Below are 17868 nucleotides of genomic sequence, written 5' to 3'. Positions count from 1 at the left end.
ATAGAGGACACTTGTTAGGCTTAATTTGTAGGCTGCACTAAGGTTGAATCGTTGTGAATGATGTGTTAAGAAAAAAAGTTCACAGATAAAACTCATTTATATTTTTCCACTAAAAATGAATATTTAGAGTATTTTTCCTGGCAACACTATTATTCAGTCTTTATGACTGAAACTGGAGAGTAAGCTTACAAATTATCGCTTTTCATATCACATAAACACGTGTCCTTTATAAAATAAACAATTAAATGTGTGTAATCCCCTTCATATCCCATTTGCATTGTATAATAGATCTCAACCTCTAGCATATACATACATATACGTAAATGTAACTGCCTCGGGTAGATGTTGCCAGTATGTCGCACGCTTACTGCAAAATACGGCTGCTAAGTTTCCTTTTTTCTTCAGTTTATGCAATAGTTACATAATCAGATCTCAAGTTGATCTCCCATCTGTTAAATTAATTCGGTAAATGTTTCGGCATATCAAGGGGGTTATGCTATGTATGTAAAAATAATACTTAAGAAAAATTAAATGTAAATTGAGAATAAAATTGTTCATGTCAATGTATGAAACTGTTTGGGAGGGTCCAACGCCACGTGGTTTATATGCACGCGAATCTCACTGGAGTATTTCGAAACTAAGAATTAATATTTCCTGCCAATAGATAGTTAGTAGCCACAGTCTACATGTGCGTATAAACCACTACGACAGATAAACCAATGTTCTAGAATAGCGTCTGGAATATTCTGGAAATTAGATGCTATTCGGACAAGAAACCGACGAAATTCGCACAACACGCTAGCCGTGAGAATTCCATTATTTTAATTTATTTGTTATTGTAAGTCACAAGAAGGATAGTTTCTGTTAGAATGATTTCACTGCGACAGGAAGCTCCTGTGACGCGACTGACCGAGGGTATTTTTAATGCAGTAATGGAATGTAATATTAAGCTCTGCTAATTATTGATTAAAGTTTATCGTGATAAAATTACTTGTTTTATTCTCTTCGTGGTATCAATTAGAATATGTACTTTGGAATTTAAGGATTCGCCTATTTGCGTAGGATGTTTTCGCAGTTTTTCCTAAGGTTTTCAACGCTGGATTTATTTGGTAGGCAGTTTTTTGCTCTGTTCATAAGGCAGCAAACTATTTTCTAGTTAATATCACGTAACTTTCAGCTCAAAATTAGACATAGCAGCCTTTTAAAAAATAAAATAATTAAGTATTGCTGTTCAAGTCTTCCGCTAAACACACTTGGGTGAAACTAACTTGGTATTCTACAAACTTGTTCATCGCCCAGTGATCGCACGCGGTCACGCAGGTCGGCTTATCCGGCCAAGTAGTAGTTAACCATGTACGGCAAATCTACAATTAGTTACGGCAAAAAACAAAAAGCGCAAGTTGGATCAACTTACACTGGGCGAATATGAAATTTGTACAATTATCCAGTATAAGTTGGTCCGACCCGCGCGAGTTTTAACGTACGCCCTGAAGTCCTTCGAAAAACCTTAGTCCTAGATTTATATGCACGTTTATCCTGTACAATACATGATCGATAGTCTGGCGTCATGTTAACGCTGTGTCATTCTTGGCAACCTAGCCAAAAATTATCGCGATTGCGGATGGATGTCTAGTGAAATATCTAATCAGATATTTACTTAAAAGTTGAACGTAACCTGAGGTGGTATGGAGCATACCACCGACGCTGCTCCACTGCGGGTTGGCCATAGAACAAGGAATAATACTACGTATAGAATGGCTATTCTCCGCTCTCCACCAGCGGCCGATCTAGGTATAAACCCCCTTTTTGTTCCGAAATAAACAAAATTATTTTTTTATTCTCTTGTCTTCTATCGTGTGGGTTGTGTGGTGGATTACCAACCTCATCAACCCTAGTGTCAAGGTTATTATTGAGCCGCCAAAGGCCCCTGATATGGCTCATGTAACGACTACACACATCAGTAAGTAGTAACCGGGACCAAACGGCTTACGGAGCACGGATCATCTTACTTTCGGACAATCAGGTGATCAGCCTGACCTGGTCTATTTATTTATAACATATCGCGCCTGTATCTCCGAAGGGTTAGGCAGAGGTGTATTTCGTCATTCATGAGAATAATCCTAGAACGCGAATAAAATCGTGAACAGAGCTACAAGCCATCAATAACGTATCCCGTAGCCACTCATGATTTTGTCCCGGGACGGATATGGTGACACTGTCACCTCATCGCCAAAGAGAGATTATTATCCACATTTGGAAGCACGGATATGCATTTTCTTTGTTCCGCCTGTGTGTCTGTTTTGTTCCGCTACAGCACAGCACAGCAATCCTAATCCTCATCACAGACAAGTAAACACACTTTACGTACACTAGGTACAATGTTAGATAAGGATATAGATTTTATGAAGCTGGTTTTATTCCGACCCGGGATAGGGCGTGCATACCACCAAGGCGTACGCTATATTAATACAATCATAATACATTGAAGTCCCGTTTATTTTTACGACGGGGAGATAGAGAGCGTTCCTTTGTATTGATTTTTATCTCGGTACGTTTTTGCAAGCTCGCCGTTTTATCTAATTTTTCTAAACAGGATTAAACGCTATAAGTAAATCAAACATGACCCAGTAGAGAAATGGACACGCCTTAATTTCGTTAATTGAACAACAGATCCGTGCGAAATGTTGCGTGCAAACAGTATTCCCGACTTATGCACACTCCCTTAGCAGAGTGGAATGACGCAATCCTCCCGTGCCTCCCTGCTCCCCACATTATTATGGCGCCTGGTGACGTCACACTTGTCTCGGAACGCACTAGGGTGTATCCCGCCGTGAGATTCCAAACACGATGCCAGTAATTTAGTTGTATTGCGACGCTCGTGCAGTCATGTCGCCGCGGGTCAGTTTACTTATCTTGTTTATTGTAATCCCGGTGTATGCGAGACGCGGCGGCGGCCGCGGTCACGGGGGTCATGGGGGTCACACGTACCCCTCGTCGCACGGTCTGTCCGGTACCGGTACTGGCAACGGCCACTATTCAGGAGGTGGCACGTACCCGCAATCAACAGGTCTCTCCGGTAACAACAGAGCGACACACGGCACGACCTACCACCACACGGAGGTGCATCATCACCACTACAGTCCGCCGCAGCAGATAAATTACGGGTCGGGGTACCACCCCGTCTACCACGAGCGACCGCCGGTGTACGTATACGAATACAGGAACTCTGGTAGCAGATTCGACACTTTGCTCACTGGATTGGCTTTGTATAACCTAGGCAGAATGTCGGCGCACCACAGCCACTACGACTCCCACAGGGAGTACACAGGCACACCTGGGGAGGTGTGCAAGATGGTTATAAGTAAAACTAACGGCGAGTACGAAGAGACGCGTATCGACTGCAAGCTAATGTCGAGTTTCATTTGGGAAGCCGAGCGAGAGAGAGAACAGAACCGAGTTGTGTCGACGAATACTGTTACGACGGTTAAAGAAACGACTAGTGTAGATTCTAGTAACGACAACTCGGTGGTGAAGACAACGATTCAAAACACGACTGTGGTGGACGCGTTACAGGTGAAAGGTCCCTCGTTGTCCGTCACTCCTGGGATGACGTGTTACATGATTCGCGTATCAAGAGACACCAGTGTTTTAAAGAAGAACGTCGAGTGTGGTTTGTTGCAAGCGTACGCCCAAAGCTCATTCAGAAATAATGCACGGCGCAATGCTCCGCGTATACTGATCTCAGTGATATTTAGTTTAATTTTCTTAGTCAAATAAAATTTACTTAATACAATAATTCTCTAAAGGACATTTAAGCAAGCATTTAGTAAGCAAAGGATTTTATTAACACTGCTAAATATAATGATTTTTTTTTTATACATTCTTTGATTAAACTGGTTTTTCCAGTCTTATTTTTATCCTATCCTACTTAATATAAACCACTCCACGTCTTCTCTGAACCGTGCGTGTATGAAACGATTCATGGATGTGGAGGAAGCAAGAGAAGTGTGTCAGGATCGAAGTAAGTAAATGGAATTCCATAGTCTGCTTACCCCGGTAGGTAGTCATGAGTTTATGTACGTGTTTGTACTTAAGTATATTTAAACATATTACCCACCATTTTATTATAATTCCGCTAAAGAATTACTTCATCAGGAAAAACTAAACAATTTGTTGTCAGTTGTCTTTAATTCAATCGACCTTCAAGCAATTTAATTGGTCCCGTCGCATCGTTTTAAAATACATAGCATATGACACAGAATACCTACATAGAAATCCTACTGGGTGTGTTCCTTCATTACTTGGAGAAACCCATAGCTTAGGTACTTAGCAGCGTTTATATTCATCATGTCTAGTGACGTCGTGACTATGATCTTCTCCGGCCGTGGGATTCATAACAAACGCGACTCGGTAATAATTCTGTTTAGTAGTACTGCAACGCTCGCGAAGTCATGTCGCCTTGGTTCAGTTTCCTTATTTTGTGTCTTATATCACTCGCAACATGCGACTCTCCGCACGACCAACTTTTTATTACCGGTACCCCTATCCCCAATTCGCCTTGCCTCACGACGTCACGATACTACAAGTTGGAAGACGACAACGTTACCAGCTACACGCCACCGATGCGAATAAACTACTCGTCGACATATTATCCGGTGTACCACGGTAAACTGCCTCCCTACGTCAACGAGTACAGGACATCGGGTAGCAGATTTGCCGACTTGCTGACCGGTCTGGCGTTGTACAACTTGGGAATAATGTCTTCATCGCCCGATAATTTTTATGACCCACGGAGGGAGTACAATGGGTGTATAGGAGAGGAGTGCAAACTACGCGTAAACATAACTAAAAGTGAGTTCGAAGAGGCGCGCTTTGAATGCAAATTGATGGCGGGCTTCGTTTATAATGCTCAAGGGGAAAGGCTTCAGTTTCCAACGACGACTCCTGCGGTTACTGTAACGACTGGTAACGTAAATACTACTGATGCTTTACATGACAAAGGACCATCGTTGTCTGTTACTCCAGAGACGATTTGTGACATAATCTGGATATCAAGGGGTAAATATGTTTCGCATAAGAATGTGTCGTGTGGGTTGTTACAAGCATACACACAAAACTCATTTCGCAATAATGGATGGCGAAATACGCCGCTGGTTGTGTTTTCAGTGATATTTAGTTTAATAATATTGTTGGTTATAGAGCGAAAATAGAATCATTGTTAATAAATATTATTAATTAATCTTTACTGTTATAAATTACAAAAAAGAACGTGTTAGTTGTGTACCTATGTAGTAGGTATTGATTTATATCGACCTTATTATCTGTGTTCTGTGATACCTACTTAAAGTACCTAAAGGTACCTACTTAATAGAGATTAAATGTTTCTATCAATGGGTTTACCCCCGGTTTACCCAGTGCATGGTTTCCAATTAGATATAAATTGTTTCGATTATCATGTTATTTATCCTTATAATTGAAATGTATTGTGTTTACTATAATGTTAGGAAAATCCGTACAAGGAAAAACGATTCGATAAATATGATTTTATTTAAAGAACAATATTTTCCTTATGGAATTGTTATTAAATACAGTGATGTGCTGTTCTCGGGAATATTTCCAAAAAGGGAATGTTCCCGTTATAAAATTTCTTTTATAGTAAGGACACTGGCTGCTTTTCTTTTTCAAATTGTTTTTTCTTTTACGATGGTCTTATGACATAAGTTTTGCACCTTTTTGACAGGAACGTTCCCAAAATGGGAACATTCCGGGGCACGCATATCACTGATTATTATGTATAGGTAGGTAGGTACTTATAGTTAGAATAACAAAACGGACTGAACTTTTCAAACCGTACATTTATAACAACTGGAATAATAAAAAATGTTTAAAAAACAATCATCAATTTGGCTTTATGAACATTTTACACCACAAGCGATATTGACCACAGGGTGAATCGCCAAAGTGCTGCTTTTGAATTTGGTCTTTCGGACTAAGGTGCGTCGTGTTAATTTTCTGTAAACTTTACGTAGGTAAAGTCGAAATCGCTCGCGGTGTGAAACGCCCAATGACCTGTATTTAAAAAAAAGAACTTTTTTTTTACACGTGGATCTTATCAGAGAACAACTTGGGCAAGTTCTGCCAGCACTCGTAATACTTGGCGTCCAGTTTCTGACAGGTTTTAGCGCCCCACTTGGTTATAGCCAGACTTAATGACGACTCGAACATAAAAGCCTGAAAACACATAAAATAATAATGACACACCATAATATACATACCTACATAACTCATGCGGGTAATAGGATACTTGACAGCCTAGTCAAATGAAATACTTTTTATGAAACTTCAAAACGAAAGTTTTCCTTTTAGTTTGTACTTATGGAAATACTATCCTGTGACGTTATCAATAAAAGCGGTCAAACGTCGTACTCATTGTTAAGTACTTGAATCATAAATATCTACTCGGAAAGTACAATGAGATTGATTTTTAAAAGTCTTGGACCGGTTCCTAGATTAGCATTTTATAATTTACCTTTGACCCGGTCAAATACTCTATTTCTAATGAGGTAGTAAAAGCCACCAATAGTCAGAAGACAACTTGCGGGTTATTCCCGGTCGCCTCGTGTTATCCCCCGGAATGACAACTGGGACTTTTCTTCTCACCTGTCTTTTGACTAGGGCAAAGATGCGCAACTTTATTGACGGTAACCGAATCGCGAATAGTTTCTCGCTGGTGGCGCAACCATTGTATTCTAGTGAGATAGGACCCTTAGAGAAGGCCTTATTAGTGTGTGTTATAACACACCTTTATAAATAGGTAAACGGCCTATATAGGTACTCAATCATTTAGTGATGGTCACAAGCGTCCTCTTCATCAACCGTAAGGAGTATGGAGCTTACTCCCCCACGCTACTCCACTTTTAGCTCATTTTGATTTTGTTTTATTTAATTGGTTTCTAGTTTTGATTTTAATTTCTGATTGTAAGTAATTTAATTTCTGATTTAGTCCACTGGTGGGGATAAAAACAGACCAAATCAATCTAGAAAGACACACACGAGTAAATGTTATCTAGTGCCTACTATCGATAAAATAATGAAACTAGGTAAGCTAATTAGTATGCGATGACGTACAAGTTACAACGTAGATCTACTTACATTCCTAGAAAAAAAAGAGCGTGGGATTCAATGTTGCGATTGATGTTATTTTCGTTGCTAACTTGTCAGCGTGAGGACGCTCAACTGGAATTATATTCGCATTTGTTCTCAAAATGTTTGGATCATAAATAATTATCAGCGATGAAGGAAAATATCGCGAGGAATCCCACATTCCCTAGAAATGCGTTTCGGAGGTGTGAGGTGTGTATGTGTGTGTTACTGTTATTGCGTATGGCAAAAAAATAAAAAAAAAATATTCAGCGTGTATCTAATTTAAGCTCCCTCAACCAAGTCTCTGCAGCATTACACAATGCAGCTCAGTGTGGAGGGCACTCGTTCACTATGTGAGATAGGGTTGATCCGGGTGACCACATTCATATATGGCGACTCCTTTAAGCCCCATTTATGTAGGTGATGGTTCGACTTCCCGTGGTTGGTTCTACATCGGTTCAGTGTGACCGAACTTGTTATTACGAGAGCGGACTGTAACAAGCCCTCCAGGAATAACTGAGGCAACCCTCAATATTTTTAGAAGACCTATTCAGTCCGTAACAACTTTAAACTGTTTCCATCGTGGTAACAGATCGCGTAGAGTTTGTCACGGTCCACTCTCGTACCATGTATTGGGTTAGTTTTCCCTCGCGGGTTGTAAAGTCAGAGGCAGTCCCTTCTGTAGAAAACCGGACCTGTCGAAACTTTACATTAGGTAAACGGACTGGCTTTGCAGCACAAAACCCTTAAACTTCCCACTAAGTGTCACCACAAACCTGAGTGCCGACAGCAATCTTCTGCGGTACCAGCTCTGCATTGGACGCAGTCTTGAAGCACTGGTCGTCAGGACCGTGCGGAGTCATCATGGAGTGGAGTGAAGCGCCTCCCGGCAGGAAGCCTCCCTCCTTCGCTTCGTACGAGCCCAGGATTAGGCCCATGAACTCGCTCATACAGTTTCCTGGCAAAAGTATGTTCTGATTGTAGAGAAACTGACGCGTGTGTGGACGTATGGGGCCGTACGGGGCAAAGCCCTTAGAATACAACTTCATAACTCTTTGTATTTCATGTAAAATAATTCCTATTTACTGTTTAATTACGAGGACGACATGGTCGTTATTCTTGTACCAAGTCCTTTATTAAATAAAAGATAAAAAAAAACTCTTTGTATTCGTGTCCGAAGATATACAGGATATTAGTGACTTCGTAACGAATACTGAGGGCCATGATTCAGACGATGATTCTGAGTTGATATAAAGTGAAATTTTATATAAAATTTAGTGTTTTTTTTAATTATTCCATCTTAGTTCCATACATTATGGACGGAAAATTCTACTTGGTATCAACTCAGAATAATGATCGGATACATCCTTTAAAGTTATGACAAATCCGCAGATAGATTCAGGTGGGCCGTGGGGCAGAACCATGTCACCAAAACAGAATACAGGACATATCTAATGAGGCCAACGACCGCATTTAAACAAAACACACATTTGTGGAAACTTTAACACTGATTAAAAGTGATTGCGTGACTACCGTGACTTCAGCTTATTATAGTGTGCTTAACACGTTGTGGAACAGAGCGTCAAATTGACACATTAATTTTCCCAGATAAATACATATTTTCTTTTCCATATTTTTTTTTCAAAACAAATCAAACAGGTGCATCTTCTTTAGTGCACATTAAATAGAACACACAAAAAAATTTTAGGAATGAGCCCTAAAAACTTGGGTTTTTTACACATTTCTTGCAACGAGAAAGAAAAGAAAGTTTTTACGATGTGACACTCCACAGCTCTCACAATAGGACACTAAGTATTAGGTACCTACGTCAGTCTACCATATATTGAATTATGATTGCCACTACCTGCTACCAGCAGCACCTATCACGTTGTTCTAACAGAAAGCTCGGTGAGGTGTACTTAGTTAGTACTACTGACTGTGAGCTTATGTTATGTCTTATTATGTATGATTGCCCGATTCTTAATAGTGTGACATATTTCAACTCAAAGCTCATCGTCGACAGACTACGTGACGTATGATATCAAACACAATTTGTATGGTTGCCTCTTAACACTCAGTCCTGAATCGTGTTAATAGCAACCATAATAGGGAGTGGGCGCGTGGGTGCGTTTAAGGGATGAAAATAGCGCAGGGTAATGTCAACATTGTATATTTACGTCAGTATCTATATGCAACATACAACATAAATACACTGTGACGTCATTCTAATGTCGAAGGTGCTCACCTTCTTGATTCGTTTGGTAAACCACGTTGGAAATGGAAATAGAGACGCTAATTTCGCATATCGTCGCACCTTTTAAAAAAACACATTCCTTTGTAATTTTCTTTGACAAAACCTCGATTTCTTCGTTACGGGTGTAAATTGGGACCACAAATTAATACCTGAATTGAAGCTGGCTTGTCTATTGTGAGGTTTTGTACCTACCTAAAATGGGGGGGGGGGGGGGTCGGTCAGGTGGGAGTTGGACCCCGCGGGCTTGGTCAATGTTTTCCTGTGAGAGCCATCAAGACTCCCCCAACCGAAGTTTATCGGTAAAAAATCACGGTTTCTATGCCGATGCATTCAATGACTAGGATAATTCGTAGCTCTGTTCACTCCGTTTGGGATTATGGGCGTGAGTAAATATAAAATCGTAACTAAAAAAAATGCTACATACTATGATAGTACGGTGGTCTGAAGGTATTCTCCTGTACAGACCAGCGCGGTGGGAAGATGACGAAGTCTGCAATCGCTACGCCCGGTTTCGTTGATGGGCAGGTGAGGACCGTGAAGATAGACGGGTCCTGGAACAAGCAAGCAGGTATAAGATTCTTCCACGAGGAAGAGATATAATTAATGAGGGAACGTTAAGCCGTTGGTCCCAGTTAATACTTACTGATGTAGGTATGTAGTCGTTATATGAGCCATGTCAGAGGCCTCTGGCGGCTCAGTAGTAACCCTGACACCAAGGTTGATGAGGTTGGTACTCCACTTCACAACCCACACGGGGTTGTTACTGAGCCGCCAAAGGCCTCTGACATGGCTCATAATACTACGTATAGAATGGCTATTCTCCGCTCTCCACCAGCGGCCGATCTAGGTGTAAGCCCCCTTTTTGTTCCGAAATAAACAAAATTATTTTTTTATGCTCTTGTCTTCTATCGTGTGGATTGTGTGGTGGATGGATGCAACCTCATCAACCCTAGTGTCAAGGTTATTATTGAGCCGCCAAAGGCCCCTGATATGGCTCATGTAACGACTACAAACTTACATCAGTAAGTAGTAACCGGGACCAACGGCTTAACGTGCCTTCCGAAGCACGGATCATCTTACTTTTGGACAATCTGGTGATCAGCCAGTAATGTCCTAACCAAACAAGGGACCACTAAGTAATTTTTGTGATATGTCTCCACCGGGAATCGAACCCGGGACTTCCGGATCGTGAGCCCAACGCTCAACCACTGGACCACGGAGATCGTTAATAAATATGATTATAAAAAAATAAAACTCACGCAATGGTCGAAGGAGACAGAGTTGATCACCATGAACTTGCTCAGATCATACTTGTATGGTACGTAGTTGCCGTGCCACGCTACCACATCGAACGGGGAGTGGTTCTGCTCCGCCACGAACAGGGCACCCTGGTATTTGTTTATTATCTTGAATCCTGTGGGAAAAAAGTAGATATTTTACGGTGCAAATTACTACTAGGGTAAGTGGTGGCCCTAGCAAAATATTTAGGTGGCGCGAGACCTCAAAGTGGCACCCCTCATTCCCTCAAAATACAAAACCCAGTTCATCATCATCAGCCCATTAACGTCCCCACTGCTGGGGCACGGGCCTTCCCTATGGATGGATAGGGAGATCGGGCCTTAAACCATCACGCGGGCCCAGTGCGGATTGATGGTTATTAACGACTGCTAATGCAGCTGGGACCAACGGCTTAACGTGCCTTCCGAAGCACCGAGGAGCTCGAGATGAAAACTTTTTTTTTGTGGTCACCCATCCTATGACCAGCCTTTACGAAAGTTGCTTAACTTCAACAATCGCAGACCGAGCGCGTTTACCGCTGCGCCACCGAGCTCCTAACCCAGCCCAAAACAGCACAAAACCCAGTTACTCCCCTCTAAATACGGGGATGCTGGCCAGAGCGGACCAATCATGTTGTTTTTGGCGCGCCCCCCTATTTCGGCGCCCAGTGCGGTCGCACCGTTCGCACCGCCCTAGAGCAGCAACTGCTAGGGTAGTCAACTATTTTTTTGTCTTTGCTTGCATGTTGAAGATTAATCTGAAATCCGGTTTTATCTTGTCTATCGCTGGAGATATTAAAATAGTTATTAGTCTGTGGTGGGGGACTGCTCCGTCGCGTTGTAGCAAAACGGTACTTGTAGCATTGCAACGAATGTAGAAACCTATTGCCATTTGTTTGTAACTCTCTGATTTCGGATATTATGGCAGTACTTCATTTTTCATCGAATTTAGATTTTGTTGTACAATGACGCGTGTTTACTGGTATGTATAAAAAGACCCTGAACTGTAATTAAAGTAGGGGTAAACCCCCTACCTAAAAAGACCTTTGAAATAAATTGCTTTAAATAATGCCAATCTTAAGTCTTGCCGGACAATTGGTTCGCGTCTAGAGCTGGTGTTCTAGTTAGTGTGGTGTTTGGTGTTGGTGTTTTGCTGGTGTGGTGGCTGGTGGCTTAGTTGGTGTTGGTGTGTGGTTTGCGTTGGTGTTCTGGTGTTGGTTGGTGTTGGTGTAGTGTTAGTTGGTGTGGTGTTCTGGTTAGAGTTCTAGCCAGTATTTCACATCTTTGACTAAACTTTAAACATGAACAGGTCGCATATGAACGTACCAGGTATCTCGACATCGTGATATCTGGCGACAGGCGTGAGGAAGTCGCGAGGGTTGGCCAGCCCGTTGGCTCCTATCGGACCGAGGTCCGGCAACTTGAAGTGGCCGTCGAACACTTCCAGGATGTATCCCCTGTAAACAAATATATTACTTGACATTCTAGGGTGGTTCTTCGAACACCAGAAGTCAGAATCATTCTTATCTTCATATCATTAAGTACTTACCACAAAAATATCTTAGATCCTTTTGTCTTTTGGAAAATATCTAGTTAGAACATATGTATGTTGCACAGTTACATAACTGGATATCTAACAATATGTTCTAACTGGACATTATGGTGTTTGAATTTCTATCCTCTATCGTACGGGATGTAAGATACTTACTTACCTAAATTTAGACTATTAGCAACTTAGGAAGCTCGGTGTCAAGGTAATTCATCCACAAATCTGTTTAGATTCTACCTGACGGTAGATACTTACCTAGGATTTTATTAACATGGAATTAGTTCATCCTTAAAAAAATAGAAAAAGAAAGAGCAGCTCTTAAATTCTTTGTTATTAAAATTATAATACTCAAGACCGATTTATGGCCGGTTTTATTTTTTCAGTCTCACTTGGTATTTGTGTCTTTCTCAGGTCATAAGAAGAGAAGAAAGGGCCGGATACTGATGGCTTACCAATCCATCTCCATCGACACAATTCCTTTGTCGATTTAACATGCTCATGATGATAAGGAGCTAAGAGTCTGAAAGCATTCGTGTACTCCCAGACCAGCCGAGTTGTCCCAGTAAGTATATTTTGAAAGTTTGTTACCTGGTCGGACCCTGGACGTCAACAGCAAACCTCATGCCGAGTTGGATGACGGCTATCTCGTTGGGTGCCACCTGCATTACCCCGAACTCTGTCGTGATCTTCAGCGTGCCTTGCTGCGGGACTGTTACATTATTTATGTAAGTAAATTATCAACATTTCAACTATGCTGTAAATAAAAATATTACATACCTATTGGTGATCCCGTTGATGTCTTTTGTATAGAAAATTAGTTTTCTTACCAAAGTAGTTATTTTTAATGATAATTTTTCAAATATAAACTCATGCGTATTTCCCACTGGAGTAAGCAGAGACTATGGGATACCATTTGCTTCGATCCTGACACACTTCCCTCCTCCACATTCATCAATCGTTTCATACACGCACGGGGGTTCAGAGTAGATCGTGAGTCAATACTTTTCTAAGGACATCATATATTTTTCAAGTAAAATACATTATTTATTATTTATTTAATGTCTACTTATAATTTATATTTAGGAATATTTAATGCAGTTCTCCTAAAATATTAGTGAAACATAAAATTTTATTCCATTACTTATATGTTTTTTCCAATGATGAATCTAGAATTTTGGTCAAGGGGAGGTGGTTATAGGCTACTTATAGGTTGGACTGCGGATAATTTCAGGTTTTTTCATGGATATGCTCATATTAATTAATTATAGTGACTACGAGTACTTTTCTATATAAATTAAAGGCCTTAACAACTTACCTACCACCAATTTACCAGTTAACTTACCAATAAGAAGATCTCCATCGCTGCTATAAAAAGCACTGTTCTCCATAGAGGCGTTGCACAAGTAGACGTGAATGGCCATGCCGTGTCGCGCGCGCGTGTCGCCTGCGCCTGCGACGGTGTGCAGCCCGGAGACGAAGTCCACGCGCTGCGGTGAGGATGGGATGTCGAACGGGAGCCAGCGGGACTAGTATAGAAGATAAACTACATATAAGTAGAACATAAACAGCCGACATACGTCCCACTGCTGGGTACAGCCCCCCCCACTGTACGGTCACGAGCATTAATATGTACACACTTTGGTACCATGCCACATTAACTTTTTTGACAAATTGAACTGTAAGTCTCACTAAATGTCAAATATGTTAGTGCGACAGAGTCCTAAATTAAAGTGGGTCCATTATATTACTCATGTCATGACCAACCGGAGAGCATTTGGAACATACCTACTCCACCACGTTACTTCATTGCGGGTTGATGTAGGTGTTTTACGGCTAATAACCGGCACTAACGTCTTAACGTGTCTTCCGAAGCACGGATTTATCTTCGATTTTCGATATAATAAACAGCCTTTTCATCGATCGGCAGGGTGGACGAAGCAAGACGCTGCTCCATTGCGGGTTGGTAGGGAAATAAATAAAAGTTCGATTTCTAAACTGACAATCATAAATTCTAGTGGTGAATAAAAAGTACTTATATGAACGATGAGTTAAAAAGTGAATATTACTTACCTGATTTGGATCTGGCTCTTGCTCGTCCCAGTTATGAGTGAGATATTCGGCCACATTGTACTTCTTGAACGGCGTGTGAACCACTGAAGGGTGAATCCTGCAGACACATTGTAAGTAGGTACTTGTACTTTGTTTAGGTACCCTTTACAACACAGCGTGATTAGAATTATAGCAGGACAGAGATATAGTACATCGCCTAGCGCGAAAGAGACGAGAGATATGTCGCTATCATGCTATGCGAATACACACTAGTGTAGGAAACGAAGCGATTGTTTGTATGAAGACCCCAACATTAAATTCTCATTCGCAGTAATTTGGCTGGATACCTAAAAAGCCTTACCTTTATAAGTACATAAAAGTACAAATACCTCAATATATTGGGCCGAATAATTTCTCAGTCCAAAATTATTTTACGAAATGATTTATTGCCTTCACTACACGCCTGACTTATCTGCCTGCGCCACGAAGATCAAATATTCATAGTTACTAATCGTTGCTATTTGAGTAGTGGACTAAAATTGCGACGATCTAGAAACTGCTGACTTTTAAACTATTATTTTCTATATTCAAATAAGGACTTTCGCTTTCATTTTAAACTAGCTTTGAGGAGTTCCAAACAGATTACATCGCTACAATTATATACCCTACCTGTAGAGCCAAGACCTCTTGTTATCATGCCTAGGCGCAGTAAAGGCGCTGCCAGACAGCTGCTCGGCGTAGAGTCCGTACGGGCAGCGTTGCGGGCTGTTCTGTGCGGGGGGCAGAGCACCCGGCCTGCGCGGGTCCTCCGACGCGAACTCAGACCCGAAGCCCGATAGGTACTGGGGATCATGAAGTTTACTGTAGCGTTAAATATTGGCGGATTATATCAACTATTTAGCCAGACAAGTGGAGAGCGCTGATTCACCAGGTATCTACAAAATTGAAGACAGTCAAGGCAAGGTACAGGGTGCCTAAGTGGGAGCGAACCCTCGCTACGGATTAATATCTAGTACCTATTCTTAAGCCTATGCTTTTGTGTCACCCGTGTGTACTCAACATTACAGTATTTTTGTCATGAACAAGCAACCTTCGAGTAAAATAAAATATAATAATTAAGTAAGTATATTTAATAAGTACATAAACTCACGCCTATTTCCCACTGGAGTAAGTAGATATTATGGAATTCCAGTTGCTTCGATCCTGACAGTTCTGTTGCTTCCTCCACATAAAATTAATATGTTATTCCAACTGTTACTCACCTTTAATTCCGTCATTTCTAGCGAACTATCAGTTCCACAGCAAACTAGAGACTGTCGAGATGATATTTACATTAACCGGCTCTACACCGGTATGCAAATGCCTTGTTATTCCAGATAACAGGTATTTGTGGAATCACTACATACCTACGTAGATAACTTTATAAACGACTTATTAAATATTCGATGTGATAAAAAACTTATGGCATTCAACATAAACAGCCTATATATATAGGTATACGTCCCACTGCTGGGCCCATGCCTCCCCTCAATCAACAACCGGAGATGTAGGAAGCATAATCCACCGCACTGTTTCACTGCGGGTTGGTGAAGGAGATTTACGGCAAATAGCCAGGACCAACGGCTATAACGTTTCGAAGCACGGAGTCTTACTTTTTCGGACAATCGGGTGTACCAAGCCTGCAAGATCTTGAACAGACTCACAAACTGATTTCGACAATGTCCCCACCGGGAATCGAACCCGGACCTCCAGATCGTGAGCCTAACGCTCTAACCACTAGACCACGGAGGCTGTGACCCTGAGAAAAGGTATGAAAAAAAAAACAACATAAGCTGATGACTATATTCCCAACTGGACTAAAAAAGTAAAGGAAATCCACATACTTAAGTACTTACCCGAGAAATCCGTTTCGGGGGTAACCTGTATTGTGCTGGTTTTCTTTTCGATTGGGGTAGGCCGGCCGAACAGAGACGTCCTTCGCATTGAAGTCCAAAGATGGACTGAACCGGATGGCGGGGTCTCTAGGCTGGGTTGAAGACTCTGGATAAATGCTACTTAGGACCCATGATCTCAACTCACCCAGTGCTATTTTATCAAAAAACTGTTTTCTACAGACTTTCCCCTTCGCCCGATTAATCGGACATGATTTTTATTTCTCGTTCGTAACACGGTAAAAAAGGAAAAGAATTCTTATTGGGGCGATTGGCTGGTCGACCTTCAGGACGAACGGGAAACACCCTATTTTTTCTGTAATTATGCTAAGAACATCGTTAACTCTCTGTTTGAACTCTATTTACAATGACCGATTAGGCTTGGTGATGTATTTCTATCTCATTATGTGTTGTGTGTCCTATCGAGTTTGTTCTATGTTGTTTACTTAAACTATTGCACCATTTTACGCAATAGCCGATGGAAATGTTATAAATACCGTAAACAAGAATTAGACATTCTCGAAGTAAAACAGGTCTTTAGATTAGCATACTAGTCGAACACACCTCCACGGCATAAACACTGCTTTATATAAGAGTATTAGAAGCAAAAAACTTAAGTAATTATCTTAAAAATAATACATAAGTACATTTACCTATTAATTGGTTGTGTAATAGGAGATAAATGATGAAATTCTGCTTACTAAATAAAGACCGATCTAGAACTAATGAAAAGCATTTTATTTTTAACTTATTTATATGAATTTTAATCAAGAAAAACGTAATAAGTCCGACATTTTATCACATTGTTCTATGACGTCATAGTGTGCTTTTTTATACAAATTCCATAGTAATTTCGTGATTTGACGTTTAGTATAAAAGGAACTGATTTGACTAGTTGAATGTACTTAGGTACTCAATCAATAACATAGTACGTTCGAGCTAATTTCGAGAAGCTCTGAATGAATTTTTTAAACGATTTTTTTACTGTTAAGTATGATCTGTATTTCTTTAACCTCTTAACGCCGAGATTTCCAGACACAATAGTTAAACAATGGGTTATGGATTTTAAAAGAACATTCGGTCGACTGTTGTACCACGGGTCGGGAGGGGACTTTATAGGAAAAAGAAATTACCAAGGCGAGTCGCTAACGAATACATTGAACTTCTCGTCACTTTGCAATTAGCAAAATGTGGTCCAAGTTTACGTCTATAAAACTAGGCATAAGTTTGTGTTTGTGACTCCAATCTCAATTCCATTACCTCACGTAGATTCCCATTTTATGCAAACGACGCGACGGACAGTCTTGATTTTCATGCTTTTATTAACATAACATAATAGCCTATATACGTCCCACTGCTGGGCACAGGCCTCCTCTCAATCAACCGGAGAGGGTATGGAGCATAAACCACCACGCTGCTCCAAAAAAAAAAAATTTTTTTGTCCGTAAAAGTAAGTTGATTCCGTGCTTCGGAGGGCACGTTAAGCCGTTGGTCCCGGCTATTAGCCGTAAAAACACCTCCACCAACTCGCATGCTTTTATTACTAAATAAAATAAAGTCGAACTTAGCGAAAAGTAAAGCATTTTCCGTAGAAGCAGCCTTACAGACTAAATTTTCCATTAGGACTGTCGACCTTACAAATGCGGGAGATAAATAAAAGATAGA

At 40.9% G+C, this 17868-nt stretch overlaps 2 protein-coding genes across 2 annotated transcripts; one reads left to right on the top strand and one right to left on the bottom strand.

The window, feature by feature from the left end:
- The first annotated feature begins 2871 nt into the window (after window positions 1-2871).
- Window positions 2872-3876, top strand: LOC126373866 (uncharacterized). The gene has a single exon (XM_050020217.1). The coding sequence runs from the start codon at window positions 2887-2889 to the stop codon at window positions 3775-3777; it is 891 nt and encodes a 296-aa protein (XP_049876174.1). The 5' UTR covers window positions 2872-2886; the 3' UTR covers window positions 3778-3876.
- Window positions 3877-5528: 1652 nt separating this feature from the next.
- On the bottom strand, window positions 5529-15642 carry LOC126373827 (homogentisate 1,2-dioxygenase). Its single transcript, XM_050020161.1, has 10 exons — window positions 15535-15642; window positions 14942-15114; window positions 14294-14390; window positions 13566-13749; window positions 12812-12932; window positions 12001-12131; window positions 10657-10811; window positions 9822-9948; window positions 7920-8101; window positions 5529-6231 (listed from the first exon to the last, which is right to left on the bottom strand). The coding sequence occupies exons 1-10, from the start codon at window positions 15547-15549 to the stop codon at window positions 6097-6099; spliced, it is 1320 nt and encodes a 439-aa protein (XP_049876118.1). The 5' UTR covers window positions 15550-15642; the 3' UTR covers window positions 5529-6096.
- Between the last annotated feature and the right edge of the window lie 2226 nt (window positions 15643-17868).

Source organism: Pectinophora gossypiella, chromosome 16 (assembly GCF_024362695.1).
Source record: "Pectinophora gossypiella chromosome 16, ilPecGoss1.1, whole genome shotgun sequence".
In the NCBI taxonomy this organism is placed as follows: domain Eukaryota; kingdom Metazoa; phylum Arthropoda; class Insecta; order Lepidoptera; family Gelechiidae; genus Pectinophora; species Pectinophora gossypiella.
The sequence above is the reverse complement of the archived record's forward strand: the minus strand, read 5'-3'. Positions and strand labels throughout refer to the sequence as shown.